Source organism: Pempheris klunzingeri, chromosome 20 (assembly GCF_042242105.1).
Source record: "Pempheris klunzingeri isolate RE-2024b chromosome 20, fPemKlu1.hap1, whole genome shotgun sequence".
NCBI lineage: Eukaryota > Metazoa > Chordata > Actinopteri > Acropomatiformes > Pempheridae > Pempheris > Pempheris klunzingeri.
This window is the reverse complement of record NC_092031.1, coordinates 8,512,948-8,530,718: the sequence shown is the minus strand read 5'-3', so window position 1 is coordinate 8,530,718 and position 17,771 is coordinate 8,512,948. Positions and strand designations below refer to the sequence as shown.

Sequence of the window (17,771 nt, the reverse complement as noted above, 5' to 3'; positions counted from 1 at the left end):
ATCAATTCATCTGTTGATTCTTTTTTTTCTTGATTAATAGATTAAGATTTTAAATGTCCAAAAATGTAAAAATTTGGCCACAGAGCCTAAGATACGGTTACTACGGTAACTTCAAATGTTTTGTTGCAGACAGTCCTAACATTTAAAAAGCTTATGTCTGGCATCTTGGCTTAATAAATGGCTAAAAGGATTACTTGATTACCAAAATTGCCGTTGGGTAAATTTTGTCTGTCGACCAATATCGAGCAATGCACAAGTAAACGAGACATCTGATTGATTTTTTACACATTTTAAGTTTCAAACTTAGTGTCCTGGGGTGAAACATAACCGTGTTTTCATAGTTTCTGAAGACTTTCATTTTAGTTATTGTTTATAAACCACATTACTGCAATTTCACCACAAGACGGCAATTTAGAAATTACCACTGTAATGATTTCTGATTTAACTTTCAAGTCATGATTCAATCAGGCTGACAGATTCCAATTTCCTCTACTTTATCATTGCGCTCAGCAGTAATTTATCATTTGAGCAACAAAATCAATTTGTTCCCCTGTCCGCAGCACTGGCTGGGAGTATTCAGACAGACATGTCACATCTTCCAGAAAACAACAACACAATGGAGGAGGCTTCATTTATATTCCTGCCCCACGTCCGTATTGCCTTTGAGATGGCAAATTTCAGCATGTGCACACTTTCAATTAAAGCAAACAGCTGGATTGGTTTACAATATTTCCTTAATTATTTTAATGGCTTGGATATTGGACAATGGGGAGCAGGGGGGGAAGATAGTGAGTTAATTGTTCTGATCTCCCCTGATGATCATCTTTGTGTGCGGGGAGGAGAATAGACGACCGGCTGAATGGGCTCACTGCTAGTCTAATTGGCAGGACATAAATGGTATTTATTATGCGGGCCTTCCAAACCCTGATTGTCTGCGGCACAAAGCTGCCTCTATTAGCAGGGTGCTGGCTCTTACTGGTTGGTTTGAAATGACCCGGTGCTTAACCATTTATTAGATGGACTGGAGGCCTCCTTGTATGCCATGGATCTCTCTAATTGGCATGTTTACCCATGTGCTGCTTCCCCAGCCACTGACACTGGGATGTGTTTGTTTAAAATTTTGCCGTGTGGGGTTAATAAATTTAACCCCGCAACATTTGAACTGTTTACACTTTTGTGTTTGACAGATGCAAATCCCTTTTCCTGATCTGTGAACTTCCTTTACAGAATAATTCATCAGCTATTAGTATTACAGTGTATTACTGGAATCCAATTTCACCTCTTGTATGACTAAAGAAGGAGTGGATATTGAATATTTAATATCCTGCTGTGAAGAAGGTAACCAGACTGAAGACAGAGAGTGTTTACCTCTCTCTACCTTATTACTTAAGGACATCAAAGCCTGTCTCCTCACACAGGAGCTTCCCTCTGTTTGCTCCCTAAACACTCGCCCCGTCTTGCTATCTGCCTCACCTTGTCTCATTCTCAGTAATAGCCGGGAACTCCCTGCTGAGGGTAAAACAATTTGCCACGTCCACACTTGTGTTTAAGTGCAGGCCCCATGCATTGTCCCAAAGGCCTTCTGATGTACTTTTCAGGAGGAGGACCCCAGCACAGAGCCCAGAAACAAAACGGGCCGTCAGTTAAGAAAAGAGATCAAAGGGGGAGAGCCCTGTAGCCCGGGGTTACGCAAGTATGTCTGTTTAATTCTGCCAGAGATTCGTCCCGCAGTAAACGCTGGTGAGAGGAGAACAAAAGGACTTGCTGGGAGTCAGCAGCGGTGGAGGGAGAAAGAAGGGTGATGATGGGGGAGGGAGGTGAGCCTGCGCTCTTTGACCCCAGTAAGTAACCTGAGTCACACCGCAGTCCTGATAATAAGGCTGAGGAGATTAGTCACTTTGGCCACCAGACTCTGGCCACGATTGTGAGTGTGTGTAACCCAGTGTGTGGGCTCCCTTCTTTTTTTGTGTCAGCAGCAAGCACCCAAACATCCAGAGAAATGCAACAGATGGATAAACTGTATACGGCAATAAAACATCTCTCCATTAGCATTGTTGTTAGCACCACATATGTACTCGTGGAAGAAATACTGATATCCTTTCATGAAGCTAGTTCAAGCAGTAAATTCAAGTCCGATGTGCCACTCATATGGAGTACTCTTCTCTCTCATCTGAAAGCTATACTGACAAAAGCCTCATCTCCACCAAGAATCCACCTGTAGGCTCTGATTCTACATTCTCCTTTAGGGGAAGTTATTGTCATCACTCCCCTGCTGTTCTGAGCTTCCTTGTGGGGAATGACGAGATCAGAGCCTAGATGCCAAATATCAATGCTGTACATAATCCATGTTTACATGGCAACACGTCGAAATTAAGTAGAAGTCACAGGACCATAATGTATTTTACACCGTTGACACAGTAGTACAGTAAGGTACCAAAGTGAAACAAACTACTTGTGTTTTTCATATTAGTTTCTTAGCATGTAAGCAGTATTTTGTTATTGTGCATGTTCCAGGTTCAGTTGAGCGTGACAATTCCAGTACACTTATGGGGAGCTTTACGACACTAAAATGTCATTTTGTCACTGTCAAGGTGACAATATCAGGTTCTGGGAATTTTCCTGCTCTCAGTTAGAAGAAAATTTTCCTTTATAGTTTCAGAAGATTAAGAATAATCCTATCTGAAGAGTTTCTCTTCCTGCTAAAACTCTTTAAAATGTAAAAATGCATCATTATCAGGCTGTTTTCCCCTGAGAAGTTGACACTTCTATGTGTCATTTTGTCTTATTTTTTGAATATAAAATCTCAGTGTGCAAAGTAACGATTGATTTAATGGAGGCCCATGTCTCCCTGCAATATGTAAATGTCATAGTAAAAGTAGACAGTTTCCTAAAATGGAAAAATAAAGTACCAGCACTTCAAGATTTCACTACGACAATACTAAAGTACTTTCCACCTGTATCCCACATAACAGGTAGCATTAATGTGCCATATGTGACTAATGTATCAAGTCTTCACATACCAAAGCATAATGTAAAGCGAGCTGGTAAATCATCAGACAAGTGACTCAACGGTGTGTCTCACCTGTTTGATACACTGCAGACGATCATTGGTCTGCTGTATGTGTCTGTCCATCGACGGAATCGAGTTCATGTTGATTGTCCCTCTTCGGCCTCTACCTGCCAGCCATTAAACTGGACCGCTCTGCAAGAGAAGCACAGACACGTGTTAAAGCTTGCCGCTTCCCAGGGAAGCTGCCAATCGCATCACAACCGGGATATTGCAGTTTAGTGTGTGTGCGCTGTGAGCTGAGCAGGGAGATATTGATTTGGCAGGTGACAAGCACCTCGGAGAGCCTAAAGGATGACATTCCTCTCAGTTCCTGTGACACCCTTAACAAGCCCTGGCTGTTGCCCCAAACACTGCCATACACCTTCAGTGAGGACACACTGGATGACTTAGAGAGGATGTCTGACCATGTATAGTTAAAGCACCTCGGGGTGAAAATGAGCAGAGGTGGAGGAACACACACACACACACACACACACACACACACACACACACACACACACACACACACACACACACACACACACACACACACACACACACACACACACACACACACACACACACACACACACACACACACACACAACACTGTGTCTATCAGCAGTATCTCAGAAAACTGCATGAATCCCATCCATCCTGGCCTGTGAGAACATTAACTTGGCATGTGGCTCTCTGTTTACATTACTTAGCCATTATGTAATCTTTGGTTAACAATTATCTGTACCCTGGGCCCAGACATGTTCCACATTTCATCCCCCCCCCCACCACCCCCACTGCTCTCCAGCTACATAAGAGTTCCTCTAACAAAACCCCTTACAGCACACTATTGATTTTGGAGCAGCAGCTTATGGAAAACCTCTTTCTCTCTTTTTTTTTTTTTTTTTTCAGGAGGAATAATTTTTCACGGAAGGCAAACAATGGGGCTACGATCTGACATGCTACATAACATTATCACAAGTTAAAAAGTATTACAAGCTACATTAAAGGTTATCAATTTTGCCTGCAGGGGTCTGATTTAATGTTGCATTCAACACTAAATAAATATCACACGGCCATAACTCATAGTGACCTGCAGTTTCAAGTGGAGGGGTGAGTGTGAAATAATAATAAGCGCATATATGGGTGGCGGTGAAAAGTGTGGCCCTCCTTCTTCGCCCGTGTTCTCCCCCCCTCACGCATCCTTTATCTCATCCTGTCTCAATCTCTCCTTCTTGCTACTGCAGGCGCATCTCTCCCTATGGCGCATCATCTCTCACTCAAACACTCGCCCCCATCACTCAGACCCCTCCCACCCCTACGCCATCTTTCTCCATTACCATCACACAGTGAGAAATTTCACTGCACAAAGTACCGGTGAGATGAGCGAGAGAGAGGAAAAGAGAGAGAGAGAGAGAGAAAGAAAGAGAGAGAGCGGAGGCAGCATGCTGCACCACACTGATAATGCTCACTTAGGGGTCTCTGGCTGGATTTAACGGTAGGGCCAGTAATCTACTCCACTAGACAGCTAAAGAGCTTTTATGCTACCTATTGGAGCTGCTCATGCCTGTACTTGAGAGCAGAGAAGGGCGCACTAGTGCATTCCTCTCCATAAATTAGAAAGCTCATAAAGAAAACAGACATCAGAGGAGTTTTTCGACTATCTTTGCAGAAGGATTTGTTTGTTGTCACTCCTGACGACTCACATACACGGACTTTTGAGACTTGAGGGAGGTCTGGGCTCACTAGTTGCAGACCTTAGTGTACTGGCGGGATTATAAATTCTATAAATATTTATTTTCATAAATTGGGGTCATTTGAAAGAATTTACAGCCATGAGTTCAAAAAGAGCAAAATAATAAATGATCTAATAAAATCTAATATGCATCAGCACGACCACAGCAACATGACATGACAGTTACACAAGAGAGAAAGCGACACCTTACCATACATGTACCTGCACTGACTTTCTTTACATCACTCTGTGTGTTTGCTGCTCTAACCCTCAGCAGCAGTCGCCTTTCTGTGCCAGCCGATACTGAGCTGATCGAGGGCGGCCCTGGACCATCGTGCCCCTCAGCCGCCAGCAGGTGTCTCCCTGGCCCTTCAAAGGCCTGGCTAGTGGCACAAAGAAGGCGGAGCGGTGTTGCTTTAAGCCTTTACAAGCTCTACAAATCCTCAGCTGCTGCTTCCTAACAGGGCCCACTCAGCCCGGCACTGCCTGTCTGACCTTGTGGTTATTGATGAGCGAGTCGACCTGCCTCTCGCCGCCTCTCTTCCCTCCTGCCCTTCCCTTCGCTCTCTCTCCCTCCTTCTCTCTCCATGTCATCTCTCTTACCTCCAACAGTGAGTTAAAAATGATGGGAAAGAAAGAGGGCTGGGCTGCCATTCACCACCTCTGCTTTTTCCTGTTAAACACACACTGTAATGAAACTTCTGACCTCCCCGCACAGTAAAGCCGGCATTTACATATTTATTTTCTTCACAAGATAATTTGAAAAAAGTACGAGATGACAGTGCTGGGGAGTAATTTAATTTTCACTTGTTACTCACTTGCTCTAATTAAACACTAGTCCTTTGTTATATCTTTAATGACTAACAAGAGCCAGATTAAAGATTAAACCCGCGATGCTGCGGAGATATGACAACAGATGCAATTATGAGCCTGCTCCCTATTTACATGCTCTTTTCTATCTCACAGATGTTATCGTTTACTCTTTTCTCTGTGCTTTTACCTATTTGTGGACTTATTTGTCTTGCTTCAGCTACTTATCCTGCCGAAATCCTGCCACACGCTTTAGAGTGTGTGAGCGGGATTTGGTGCTGATACATGCGTTACTTGAGTTTCATTTACTAAATTGAAGGGCAGGCGTTACACAACAAGTTGAGAGCCGTGGATTCCTGCACGACAAAAGACACATGGGCTGGTGGAGGAGGGATGGATGTGGGAGGGGATGGGAGAGGGGAGACCCGCTTTCCTTCCCTATTCAAGGGGGAGCTAGAATATATGTATTGAGTGGGAGCTGTAATAAAACGAAATGGGTGAGGAGATGCAGGGTAGGAACAAATATGAAAGGCAGTGGAGGATGGCGGCAAGGTGATGGAGCACCACCGGAGGATTGGATGAAATTATCTCTTTATAATCAGGGGGCTTCTGCATGGCTGCCTCCTCCATTGCCCAGTGACAGATGAGGCCTACGTCTTCAAATGGGCTTTTCACAGTGCTATCAGCCCACCTCTAGGGTAAAACAATGTTTTTCTTCCCCCCGTACCACCACTTTAAAAGCTTTGTTTCCACGCGGCACCCCGCAGAGGACAGGATTGTCTCCCGTCAGGCAGGGTCCATGTTTGTCTCATTACGTGATCATGTTACATAAGTGTACCTTGAAAAGGGCTGCGGATTTAATTTGATGACAAAACTGTGCCGTGGCGCGGACTGAAAGATGGTGACGCTAAACAATGTTGAATGAAGACACTAAAGCAGAACATTATCTCCGGTAAGTAAGAGGGATTGCTTTTTGAACTGTCACAACCGCACAGTTTGGAATCTAAACATTATTTCAGACACCCAAAACCCAACCCTGCATCTTCAAAGAGAGTTTCTAGCGTGTTAATGTAACATAGACGAGTTGTGCGCCTCTGCTCTGCAGGATGAAAACAGTCTGAGGGGGAGAGGAGTAGACAATGATTAGCTTTATCCCACCATCACAGCAGAACAAATGGATCACGATCCCTCGCCGCTTTACACAGTCTCTCAGCTGAGCTGTCAAGGCACAGGGAAGTGGTAAACAGATTTAATTTATTCATATAAATGGCTTGTGAACCAAAACAGTCAGGCTACTCTGGGACTGGGCACACTGCTGCTGAACGGATATTTCCAGTTAATTACAACTTGGGTCTTATTTTTGTACTTTTGATCATTGGTTATGATAACATTATGCTCAATAAAGCAGTTGCTAAGATCTGGTAACACGGCAACAACGCTACAACAAAGTCTGACGGGGTACGAAATGAGCTGTCAGACAATCAGACGGCTTCCAAACAAGCCAGCAGTTAAACCAGATTAAATAAAATACTTTATTTGGACGCTTAAAGTTTCTACATCACACTCGCCTATTGGACTGCGACTTCCAAACTAGTTGTGTCACCAAGTAATCTTATGCACACGTTTTTAAACTCAGATTTAAGGTTTAGCACACAGTGACTTTTCCTTTTCAGGAGATGAATGTGAAAACAGCCTTCTATTGTAAAACTCTGCACATACATCACTCTGCACAGTACCAATAATAGTCAACAACAGGCTAAATACTTTTTGGAGAGGAGAGGGACTTTAAATAAACCAAATGCATGCTTCAATGGAGACACACATACAGTGTTTGAATTAAGACGAATTTCCTGCATCAAGGGGGGATCAGCCGAAGTATCGTACACTTGCAGGGAGTTGGAGGGTGACTGCAGGAGTAGAAAGACAGCGGGCCACGCTGGGCTGGCCATCATCCCGACCACACATGCACGAACACACGCACACACACACACACACACACACACGCACAAACAGTTTTTCTCACCTTCCCTTGAGTGCTGGACCAGCATCATGATACCATAACAACACCCTCAGTCACTCCTAATGTGCTTTACAACAACACTACAGGCAGGGTGTTACACCTCCGCAGAGCTGTGTGAAACACCCCCCTCAACCAACACACACACACACACGCGCACACACACGCACACACCCATCACTAATCGAAAGCTCGAAGTACTGCTGACACTATTAAAACGAACGAGGTGGCCTGAGCGGAGGAATCAGCATCACTCTCGCACCTCATGGGGACACGTTAAGACGCACAGCTCAAGGTGATGGCGTCCCCGCGTGTCATCTATTGTAGGTGAATTAGGCAATAAAGGACTAATCTGTGCCATCATTGACTAGGGCTCGGCTGTTTGCAGTACTTGCTTAAGGGCGATAAAGATGAGGGAGGAGGAGGAGGAGGAGGAGGATGGGAGGAGGAAGAGAAGGGGGAGGAAGCATCTCTTCACCCTCATGATTTTAATGAGCTCCGATTCCGAGATATGTCTTGTTTTCTTCCGACTGTCGGCCGAGGCCGGCGTGAAAGCTCCCCTTTAATTATCTCAACATTGTAGAGACGTTGTTTTCTTGCACTGAGGGAGGGGTGTTTAGTTTGGAGAGGGCAGCTCTAGGACTCCAGGTGTCTGCCTGGTTCTCTGGCTGGTAAGTGGCAATGGCAGGCAGCGAGGACAAAGCTGTGTTTGTTTGACTGAGGAAAAAGCAGAGAGGATGGAAATGTGTACGAATCGGTGCAGCTTCCATTGTTGCTTTACAGAATGTGCCATAATCCTCGGCAGGCTCCATCCAGAGCTGGCACGGAGGATAATATGAGCTGCCTCCTGCCTGTCCCACCTCCCTGCTCTACCTCCCCTCCCCTCAGCCCTTCTCCGTCACCTCCTCCTCCCTTCCCCCATTTCTCTGCTGCACACACATATGGACACACAGCCACTCGAGTGCGCACACACACACACACACACACACACACACTCGCACCTCCCCACATGGCTCCTTAACAGGCTTGGGAATGGATTTCTTTTATTTAATGTGGTTTGGTCTGCAGCTCCAGCGGCAACCGTGAGCAAGGGTGGGCTCACAGTTGTGCCACTCACTTACACACATACACACACACACACACACACACACACAAACAAACATGAACACACAGACACACACTCAATCCAAGGAGCCCTGCTGCGTTGGTCGCTGTTCACTGATCTCTCCCTCTTCCCCTATGTCTTTCTCCATCTCCCATTCTCCCTCCAACTCACTCCTCTCTCTCTCTCTCTCTCTCTCTCTCTCTGTCTCACGCAGACCCACATTTACTCCCACCCTCTCTGCCTCCCTGCCCTCTCACTCTTTTTTTTTTTTCATGACAGCTCACATAAGCAAGCCTCCTGGATTCCTGCGGGAGCCCCACGTTCAGTACACAGAGATTGTTCAGCCATCAGGCACATCTGCAGCGTGATTAGAAAAGCAAAGGGAGCATGGTGGTGGGGGCAGGAGGGTGGGGTGGCTGAAGCCCCCGCCACTGCTGCCGCTCCAACCCCCCCACCCCACCCTCCCCAGCAGCAGAAGAAGAAGAAAACAGAGGGGATCATGGAGGGGCCTAAGCAATATCTCCTCTCTAACCAAGTGTAACGTTTCACCAAGTCTCAGAGGCCTATCGCTGCCTGTGATAAAAAAAAAAAGAAAAAGGACAAAGGCAGATGGGGGCCAGTCTCTCTTCACCACCAAGCCCCCACCCACCCTGTAACTTGCCTGGCTACCAGAGCAAGCAAAGGGAGAGGAGATGGCCACATGCAAAACATGAGGAGCATCGTAGTGGTTTCTCCTTCTCCTCTTTGCCCTCTACTGCCTCCTGCAAACAGCTTCTCTTTTAATTTCCATCCACCCATACGCTAATAGCAGGGGAGGGACGTGGGGGGTCAATTCCCCCGGGGCGCTGGAGGCAGCACATATGAGCCACATGACTGCGCGTTGCTTCCACAGATCCCCACCAAGCAGCGAGGAGCTAACAGCTAGCTAGTTAGCCTCACGCTCTGTGTGCCTGCCGGTGCTGCTTTATCAGCCTTACTGCTCACTGCCAAGCCCCCTTCGCTGCTTCGCAATCCTCCTGGAATTTCAGAGGCATGTGATGATGATGATGATGATGATGATGATGAAACCAGCGAGCCAAAGTGTTAACCTGCACTAACTGTTGCGATATGAAGTAAATTCACAGTCAATATCTCACAAAGAAAGCCGTCACTACTGCCCTCGGCCCTGTGAAACACTTTGTCTTAAAAATTGCCTTTGATTGTGAGCGCAGAGGAGAAGTCAAAGAGGCATTTTATTTCCATTTCGGTGAGTGATATTGTTGCTGTGTAGGTGCTGACACTGATTCAGACAACTTGTGAGTGAGTGTTTTTCTCTCCCCCCCCCTCCTTTCCTTTCTCTGCTTTCTTTTTTCCCTGCCAGTCTCCTGGTTTATTATGCATTCAGCTCATGTGTCCCTCCTGTGAGTGGCTGTTCATTTTCCACATACCACGCTTAATCCGGCCAGCTAAAACTTTGAAATAGCGGGAGCCGCAGACGCAGCCGCTACCCAGGAGGAGCCATTATGAGGTCTGGGAGAGAGAGACTGATAGTGCTGGGGGGAGGAGTGACAGGCGAGCTGCAAGATACATGGGAAGGAATTCAAAGAAGGCTGAGAGCAGAACACGAGGGTGTGCATGTTTGTGTGTTTGCTGCCTTGCAACTGTGTAAGGTGTGCATGCAGTAGTGATAAGTTAGGGGCAGTTGTGTGTGTTTGTTGGCTTGTGTTTGCGTTTGATGGGGTCACTGGTGTGAGCAGGGGGATGGAGGACCTCCTCGTCCTCATTGTGCCACTGACCTTTGGCCTTTTGTGACTTTGAGTGAATGGGAGGAGAGAGACGCAGAGAGTGAGAGGGAGAGATTTTAAATAGTGCATGAGCTCAACCCTCCCAGACACTGATGGACAGCAGCAACATGAGCTTTCTCTGTTTCACCAAAGAAGCCTGAGAGGACACATCATCAAACTGCCAGCATTCATAACAACCTCACTAACATCTCTATTTTAAATGCTCATAGGCAGAGTTTCTGTATCTTGACTGCAACTACTGGCAACTCTCATTAACTCCCAGTCTATCTATTATTGTCTCGATCAATCAATTAATTGTTTAATCTATGCAACATCTCCTATAATGTCGCGTTCAGACTGCTTGTTTTGTCTGACCCACAATCCAAAATCCAAAGATATTCAGTTCACAATTATGAGAAATAGAAAAAAGCAGAAAATCTTCATATTTAAGGAGCTGTAACCAAGAAATGTTTGCACTTTTGGCTGCATAACCTGCTAATATTATTAATATTGTTTTCTATGTTTGCGCAGTTATCTCAGCATATTCCTGTTAAAGACATTTTTAACCTTTGTGGAGCACTTTGCTGGTTAAATCTAATATGTTAAAACGAGATTATATAACTTTTGAAAGTAGGAATAACACTGTCTTCCTCGTAAAAACAAAGAGTTGAATTTATGAATTACTTTTCACGCAAATAGTAGTCAGTGTTTCTGTTGACCAACTAATCAATTGACGTTTGTTACAGTTCAACTCTGTTTCTGGACATAACAGATTTGTGTCCAAACTTTCAAGGACCTGAAAATAATCCTCTCCCACACTCCCCAGGCCTGAGTTAAGATCATCCAACATGGCAACATGGCATGGCTGACAAAGATATATTTTTTATATCGGCAGATTGTTTGATAACCTCACTGAGCGGACTGATCCTGTGTTAACAGCTTGCTCGTATCTGCAGCCATCGGTCCCTCCGGGGAGAAGCCTCTCATTCCACAAATGTGCTCAATTAAAAAGAGTAGAGTGCTTCGAGAGGGGCAGTGAGGGGCCATTCCCTGCGCCTGTTTGATCTGGATTTCCTAATTGGTCAATGACAACACATTACCAGACAGGCGGACGCTTGATCCGCAGAGAGGAGGCTTTTGACTGCAGCAGTTCGGCCTCCCCCCACCCCATGCAACCCCCAGGCTTCCGTAAATCTGTGTCACAAATCTTCCTCATGGAGCCGTGGACGGGGTGGGGGGACAGACAGCCATGTGATGAAGCCCATGCAACAGACAGACCTCCACCTCCACGGCCCCTCCTCAGCCTCTGATCAGGTCCACACAGCGCCGCTTGCACTGCTTTAATTTGCCAGAGATTGTGGGCTGCCATGTTTTGATTGCTTTGTGTAAATGAATCAGGAAGCCTCTCATCTCCTCTCATGTGTGGCTGTGAAGAATGCCAATGTGTCTAGGGAGAAAAAAAGGAGATTCTCCAGGGGGGTAGACATAGCAGAGTCCTCAATCAAACACTGAAGACATTTATTCAATATTTCTTTTGTGCACATCTTTGTGTCTTTGTAGAGGCATCTTGAATTATTTCATTCAATGTATATCATTCAACCCATCCCACTGTGTGGTGCTCTTTATAAGGTCACTACAGCGTAAAAAAAAAAAAACTACAGCAAGACAAGCCAAAGAGTATGCAAGTAGCCCCAGTGATGCGGATCACATGTTTGTAGAACAGTATGTTTCATTTTATATAATCTTACAGCGAGCTAAAAATAGCATCAAATGAATATTGAATGCTAGGACAGAGGAGGCGTTATGCAATTCACAACTTATGCTGTCAAATGAAGTGAAAACAGCCTCATCCCCTTGCACACATACGCACACAAAGATCTCGTAATCTCTTTCAGGCACGCTAAATAAAAAAATAGCGAGCGCAAATACTTTAGAATGTGAGGAGTTGTTTATTTTCGCCATTATGTGTCATCAAAGGGTACTTTAAGCTTATGCTAACACCTAAAGTGACATATCACTGCATAAGTAAAGCAATGGTAAGCTAGACAGGTTTCTATGGACATTCCATTAGCATATAATGATACACTAGTATATCAGTACATTCATATAAATAGGTTCACATCAGAGCTGCAATCAATGACAAAGATACCCACCAGAGGCCAAGGGCCCATCTTGAAATTGCATGTTTTTAACCAAAGCCCGAAAAAATATTCGATCTATAATAGTTTGAAGCAAAGAAAAGCAGCCGATCCTCAGATTTAAGAAGCTAAAACCAGCAAATGTTTGGCATTTTTGCTTGACATATGACAATGAATGAATGAATGAATGAATGTCAAATATTCAGTCACCAGTTCACGTTGCTATTGAGGACTTTTCTACCTGTGGATCGATGGCTTGTATAATACTCCTATCTTGTATGTTCATGGATGTAATTTAGCTACAACCCATCCCTGGCTGTTGGCAAACAACAGAGCTCCACATCATCCATCAGGGAAGTTGAGGTAGCTTGACAGGTGAACATAAACAATGCTGCCTGCAGTAGCATTTCTAGAAGTGTATGGGACACACACACACACACACACACACACAGAGAGAGACAGAGAGAGAGAGAGAGAGAGAGGGAAGGTATGAGAGGCTGAGACACTGAAGGAGAGAGGGAGAGATGTACTGGATCAAAGAGGAGGAGGAAATGAATGCTGCAAGAAGCGGAAAAAGCTGAGAAATTCCGTATCCTCCTGTTTCAGCCCCCGAAAACTGCTGAACCATCAGCAATTACAGGCTGCCTGGATCATGAATCTCTCTCTGCAGTGGTCTGCTCTCGCTCTGCTGGGTGATACTGCAGAGGTGTGCGGCCCCATAGTCACCTGGGCCGGTAACAAACAAACACACACGCAAAAAAAAAAACAATGCGAAAAAGCTGTGTGATCGCTGACTTTTATTGAGCCTCTGTGCAAATCAAATTGACACTTTGCATCTCCTTTTCCATGACTGCAAAGATTACACTGCCACGAGCGAGATGACATGCAAAGCAGTTGTTGTTTTTTTTTCAGGCGCACAGGTGAGCGTGATCCATGAGCAGCAGACCAAACAGGCTGTGATACAGTACAAGCAGCCATGGGACAAAGGCAGGGGGGGGGGCACACGCACATACGTCAGGACACAAGTAGAAAAGTGCTGAACATATAACTAGCTAATCCGGTAGAAAGCACAGATAGGCAGTCACTTAATTAAAATGATTAATTAAGGGCAATAAAAAAAAACTTCTTCTTTCAAAACTGCTGTCTATAATTACAAGTGACTCCCTCCTCTCTGTGGCAGAGGGCTTCAATATGTGCGCGGCTAAGTACGTTTGCATGTGAATGTGTTTGCGTGTGTGTGTGTGCACGTGATTGGTGTGTCCTGATGCGAGGGAGGGAGAGAAGTCAGTTTCTGCGGCTCATTCAGCGTTAGGATCCTCGGCTAATGAGATTAGTCAATAATGGATTGAAAGCAAGTAGCCCCCCCCCACCCGACACAATGGCCAGAGAGGCTGCCCTGTCAGCGACACATCCTCCACTGGTCGATATGCAGACACACACACACACACACACACGCACACTCACACTACGAAACACATCTAAACAACAGGGGCCACCTTTTTAACATACAAATTGCGTTATAATATCGAGCGATGCCTGTTTGAGGCCGTGCTACGTGGTTTGCAGGCCGTAGACAATTCTCTGGCATATAAATTCCAAATGGGAGTATATCTAGTCCTGATATACAGAAAAATGGATGTTGTAGACGTCATGCCAGGCCTTCGAAAGCCTTAGATCTCTTTCATCACATGAATGAATGCTTCGTTGAGAATACTGACAGAAAAGAGCCCCTCTCGATCCGCCACTGCAGTGTCTGAGCCCAGGGAGGACAAACAAGTCTTGAGAGTTGAGAACTCTTCTCAGATAAACAAAGACGAGAAATGGGCTTTAAGGCCAGCTACAGCACAAACAGAGCTCTTTTCAAATGTGTGAACAACCTGTTCACAAGGGTAAAATAAACCCTGCACAAACAAGACACAGCAAGCTGCCTCTACTGTGTGGAACCTTGATGCATTTACAATAGCAAGTCTTACAAAAAAGGAGTTTTAAAGCACCAGTAAATGTAAAAACTCAGCTTGCTTGTATTTATGTTGACAATCGGATATCTGCTATATCTGTTCAACCTTGTTCTGAATGACATCAGTAGTCTTTAAGCACAGGTATCATTTTCACTGTGGATAAGGGGGCTGGTCCAATATTTGCCCAGTGGTGTTTCTGGTTTGATTTACTCACAGATGTTACCAAAACAACATCATCTTACTGTCCCTGCTGTCATAATCCAGATGAAAGAGTGGCTGAGTTGACAAAAATGGTGATTCACTCATCATTTGCCGCCATTCACTCACACAAAAAGCTTTAAGCAGCAGAAAGTGGGGTTTTTTTTTGGGGACATTTTTTGGCTTCGTCCAACAGGCTACATGCAGGCTGAGTGGACCTGCAGACGCTACAAGGCCTGAAAAAGTGTTTCGTGTTTTTTAAGAAAAAGTTTAAGGAATCATTTAATCCAGATGTGGAACTATAACATTCTCCCGAAAATGAAGCTGTGATTGACAGTACTATTTTTACTCAACATTATCCATCATTAAGCACCAGGTCTCTATTAATGAAAGTAAATACAGTAAGTAGTACGAGTAAGTTAGACTACTGCATTAGAGTAATGTATTAGTATTGCAGCAATTTGCATGTCATAGAAAATTCTTTTAATAGAGTACCATTATTATGGAAAGCATGATAACCAAGTTCATTATGATGTGGAATCTGCTAGGTTGATATGAATGTATGAAGGCAGGAAACAGTATTAAGTATTATATAAGTGTCTACATCAGATCCTCCACCCAGTTACACTGAGATTGGCCTGTACGGCACTGAGGTTTGTTGGTGTTCCTGTCAGGCAGCCTCCCCGGCTGGGGTCAGCACTGTGCTACCAAAGGTCAACCCCCCGGTAATTTGTTTTACCACCGCCCCATCAGCGTCCAAACACAGGGCGTCGTATCAGGTAAACCAATTATTATCTGACATGAATCATAGAGCAGAGAGGTCCCACATGACCACTTCCTCTATTATTAGCGATGTGTCTCTCTCTCTCTCTCTCTCTCTCTCTGCGAAAAGGCACCTTGTCCCTGATTCCCAGCGTGTCTTTGCTGCTGCTTATCAGCTGCCAAGTGACTCATTTACCTGCAATGTGCAATTCTGTGTGGGATTTATAGGTAATTTAACCTACATTCAGACAAGAAAATGAATTAAGCGCTGCCGTTTCTCTCTCTCATTCTGCCTCCCTCTGTCTGTCTCAAAAGCATAAACAGCAGTCAAAACGGAGAGCTTTCTCCTGCTTAGTATTCAGCTGTAATTCTCCTGGGTGGACACCATGCTGTGTAGACAATCTGCATTTTGATTGGTGTACACTGGAAGTTTCCGCACGCCTCTTTAAAAGCAGATGCACTGGAAAACAACACAGAATAGCCATTTAGAAATGTATTTCTAATAACATTTAGTTGACTGTGCTGTGGAATAGCAAATAACTTGGTGAGATTTATCTTGTTTCATTAACCAGAGCCGGCGCTGACATGAGGTTATGATGTGAAACTGATCATTTGTTGCGCTGCGACTGTGTTGGCCAACATAGAAATGCCAGCGATATATAAAACCCTCTCAGAGAGCCATTTGTACAATCTCACCATTAGGAGCCACTTTGTTCCTGTAGCCCCTCTGGCCTCAAACCAGGCTTCAGCCTCCGATGGCTGTAGCCATGGCAACTGCCTTTATTCAACACTTGCAAATAATGAAGACAATGTGTTTTCCATTTAGATGAGCTTTTTTTAGTGCAAGAAGATATGGAGAGTCCATCCTTACTGTTTCATTAAGGGGCTTAATAACATGATTCCTTTTGCTGGATGCACTGTAGAGCTGAATCGCAGATTAAATTGGTCTGGTGGGACATGAGTCAATACTAATGTTCAAGATTCAATATTATGTTCAACAACTGAACTTGGAAAAGTTGTTTTTCTTCTTGGCCTCAGTGGACTTGAGTGTTGTAGGGAGAAACATGAAAAAAAAAGGAGAAGCGCCTCAGGCAAACAATTTAGTATCCTGATCACACCCAAAACAAAAAGTACAAGGAAGGCTGGCAAATGAAAAGTAGAAGTGTGGGCTCTTTAACAGCCTGTCAATTGTATTTGACTTAAAGCACTTGTAGCGGTTTCTGACTGTTTTTTAGACGACTCTTATCATTTCCATCAGTAATAAAAACACGGCACTCCACAAATTAATTACCGAGATATGCAGCAGCTACTGTACACAGTGTACTTCAGTAGACACACTGTCTTTGTTCAATGAGGGATTATTACTGACATTTGGTGTGCGGTTAATTTACTTCCAAATACAGTGATTTACATAACGACCTGTTCCATTGTTTGACCACTATGTTTTTTTTTGCCTTTTCCCACTATTGTAGTGATGTTGCAGTTTTCCCAGATCTCAGGATTACATGCGAGTATAGCGTTATCATAATCAAAAGAACCAACAGCCATAATGTCACAAATATCACCCCAGTTATTATAATGCAGAATAATCCAACTAATATCTGAGGTGATGACATTGGGGGAAAAAAAAGTTCAAACAGGTCAAATCCAAAGAAGGATTAAAATGCATGTGTGTGAGAATGAGCAAACACACACACATGTACATAGTGGAAAGAATGGAAAGAACTCAAGAGGCAGGAGTCTCCTTTCCTCTGTTTATAAGGAAAACTCCCTGTAAGCAGAGCCAGCTTTCCAGGCCAAAATTAGTTTTACAAATCACTAGACAGGAAACATGGTGTTGTTCTCCACTTCCACTTCTTCTCCTTTGCAGCCCAGTAAACATTCTTTTGATTTGCTGTGCTGTTCGCTCACAAGGAAAACACATGAAGCAGATAGTTACTCTAATTCCTTGATGACAAGAGTTTATCTTGCAGAGTGGAGTGCATCTTGTTGCCTCGTGTGGCGTCTGCGTTAACACGAAACCCTGTAAAGACTGTCGACTGAAGGAGCTGCTGTCATTAGAATTCCTATGATTTCTATTCTTGCTGTTGCTGAGCTTTGCGAACCCACAGTCTGAGGACTCTGTTCTCTCGCTTCCCTGACAACAGAACGGTAACCTTTATAAAAAATATATTTAAAAAACAAGGGCACCACAATACCACTTCAGAGTGGGTTTGTTGCTACAACAAACAATGCGGTG

General features: G+C 44.5%; 1 protein-coding gene across 1 annotated transcript in view; it reads right to left on the bottom strand.

The window, feature by feature from the left end:
• Positions 1 to 17,771, bottom strand: part of LOC139220412 (zinc finger MIZ domain-containing protein 1-like) — a 108,512-nt gene that overhangs the window by 35,650 nt on the left and 55,091 nt on the right. The window contains exon 3 of the mRNA XM_070852511.1: positions 3,083 to 3,202. Coding sequence (XP_070708612.1) covers positions 3,083 to 3,151 — 69 coding nt within the window. The 5' untranslated portion in view covers positions 3,152 to 3,202. The remainder of the gene's footprint in view (positions 1 to 3,082; positions 3,203 to 17,771) is intronic.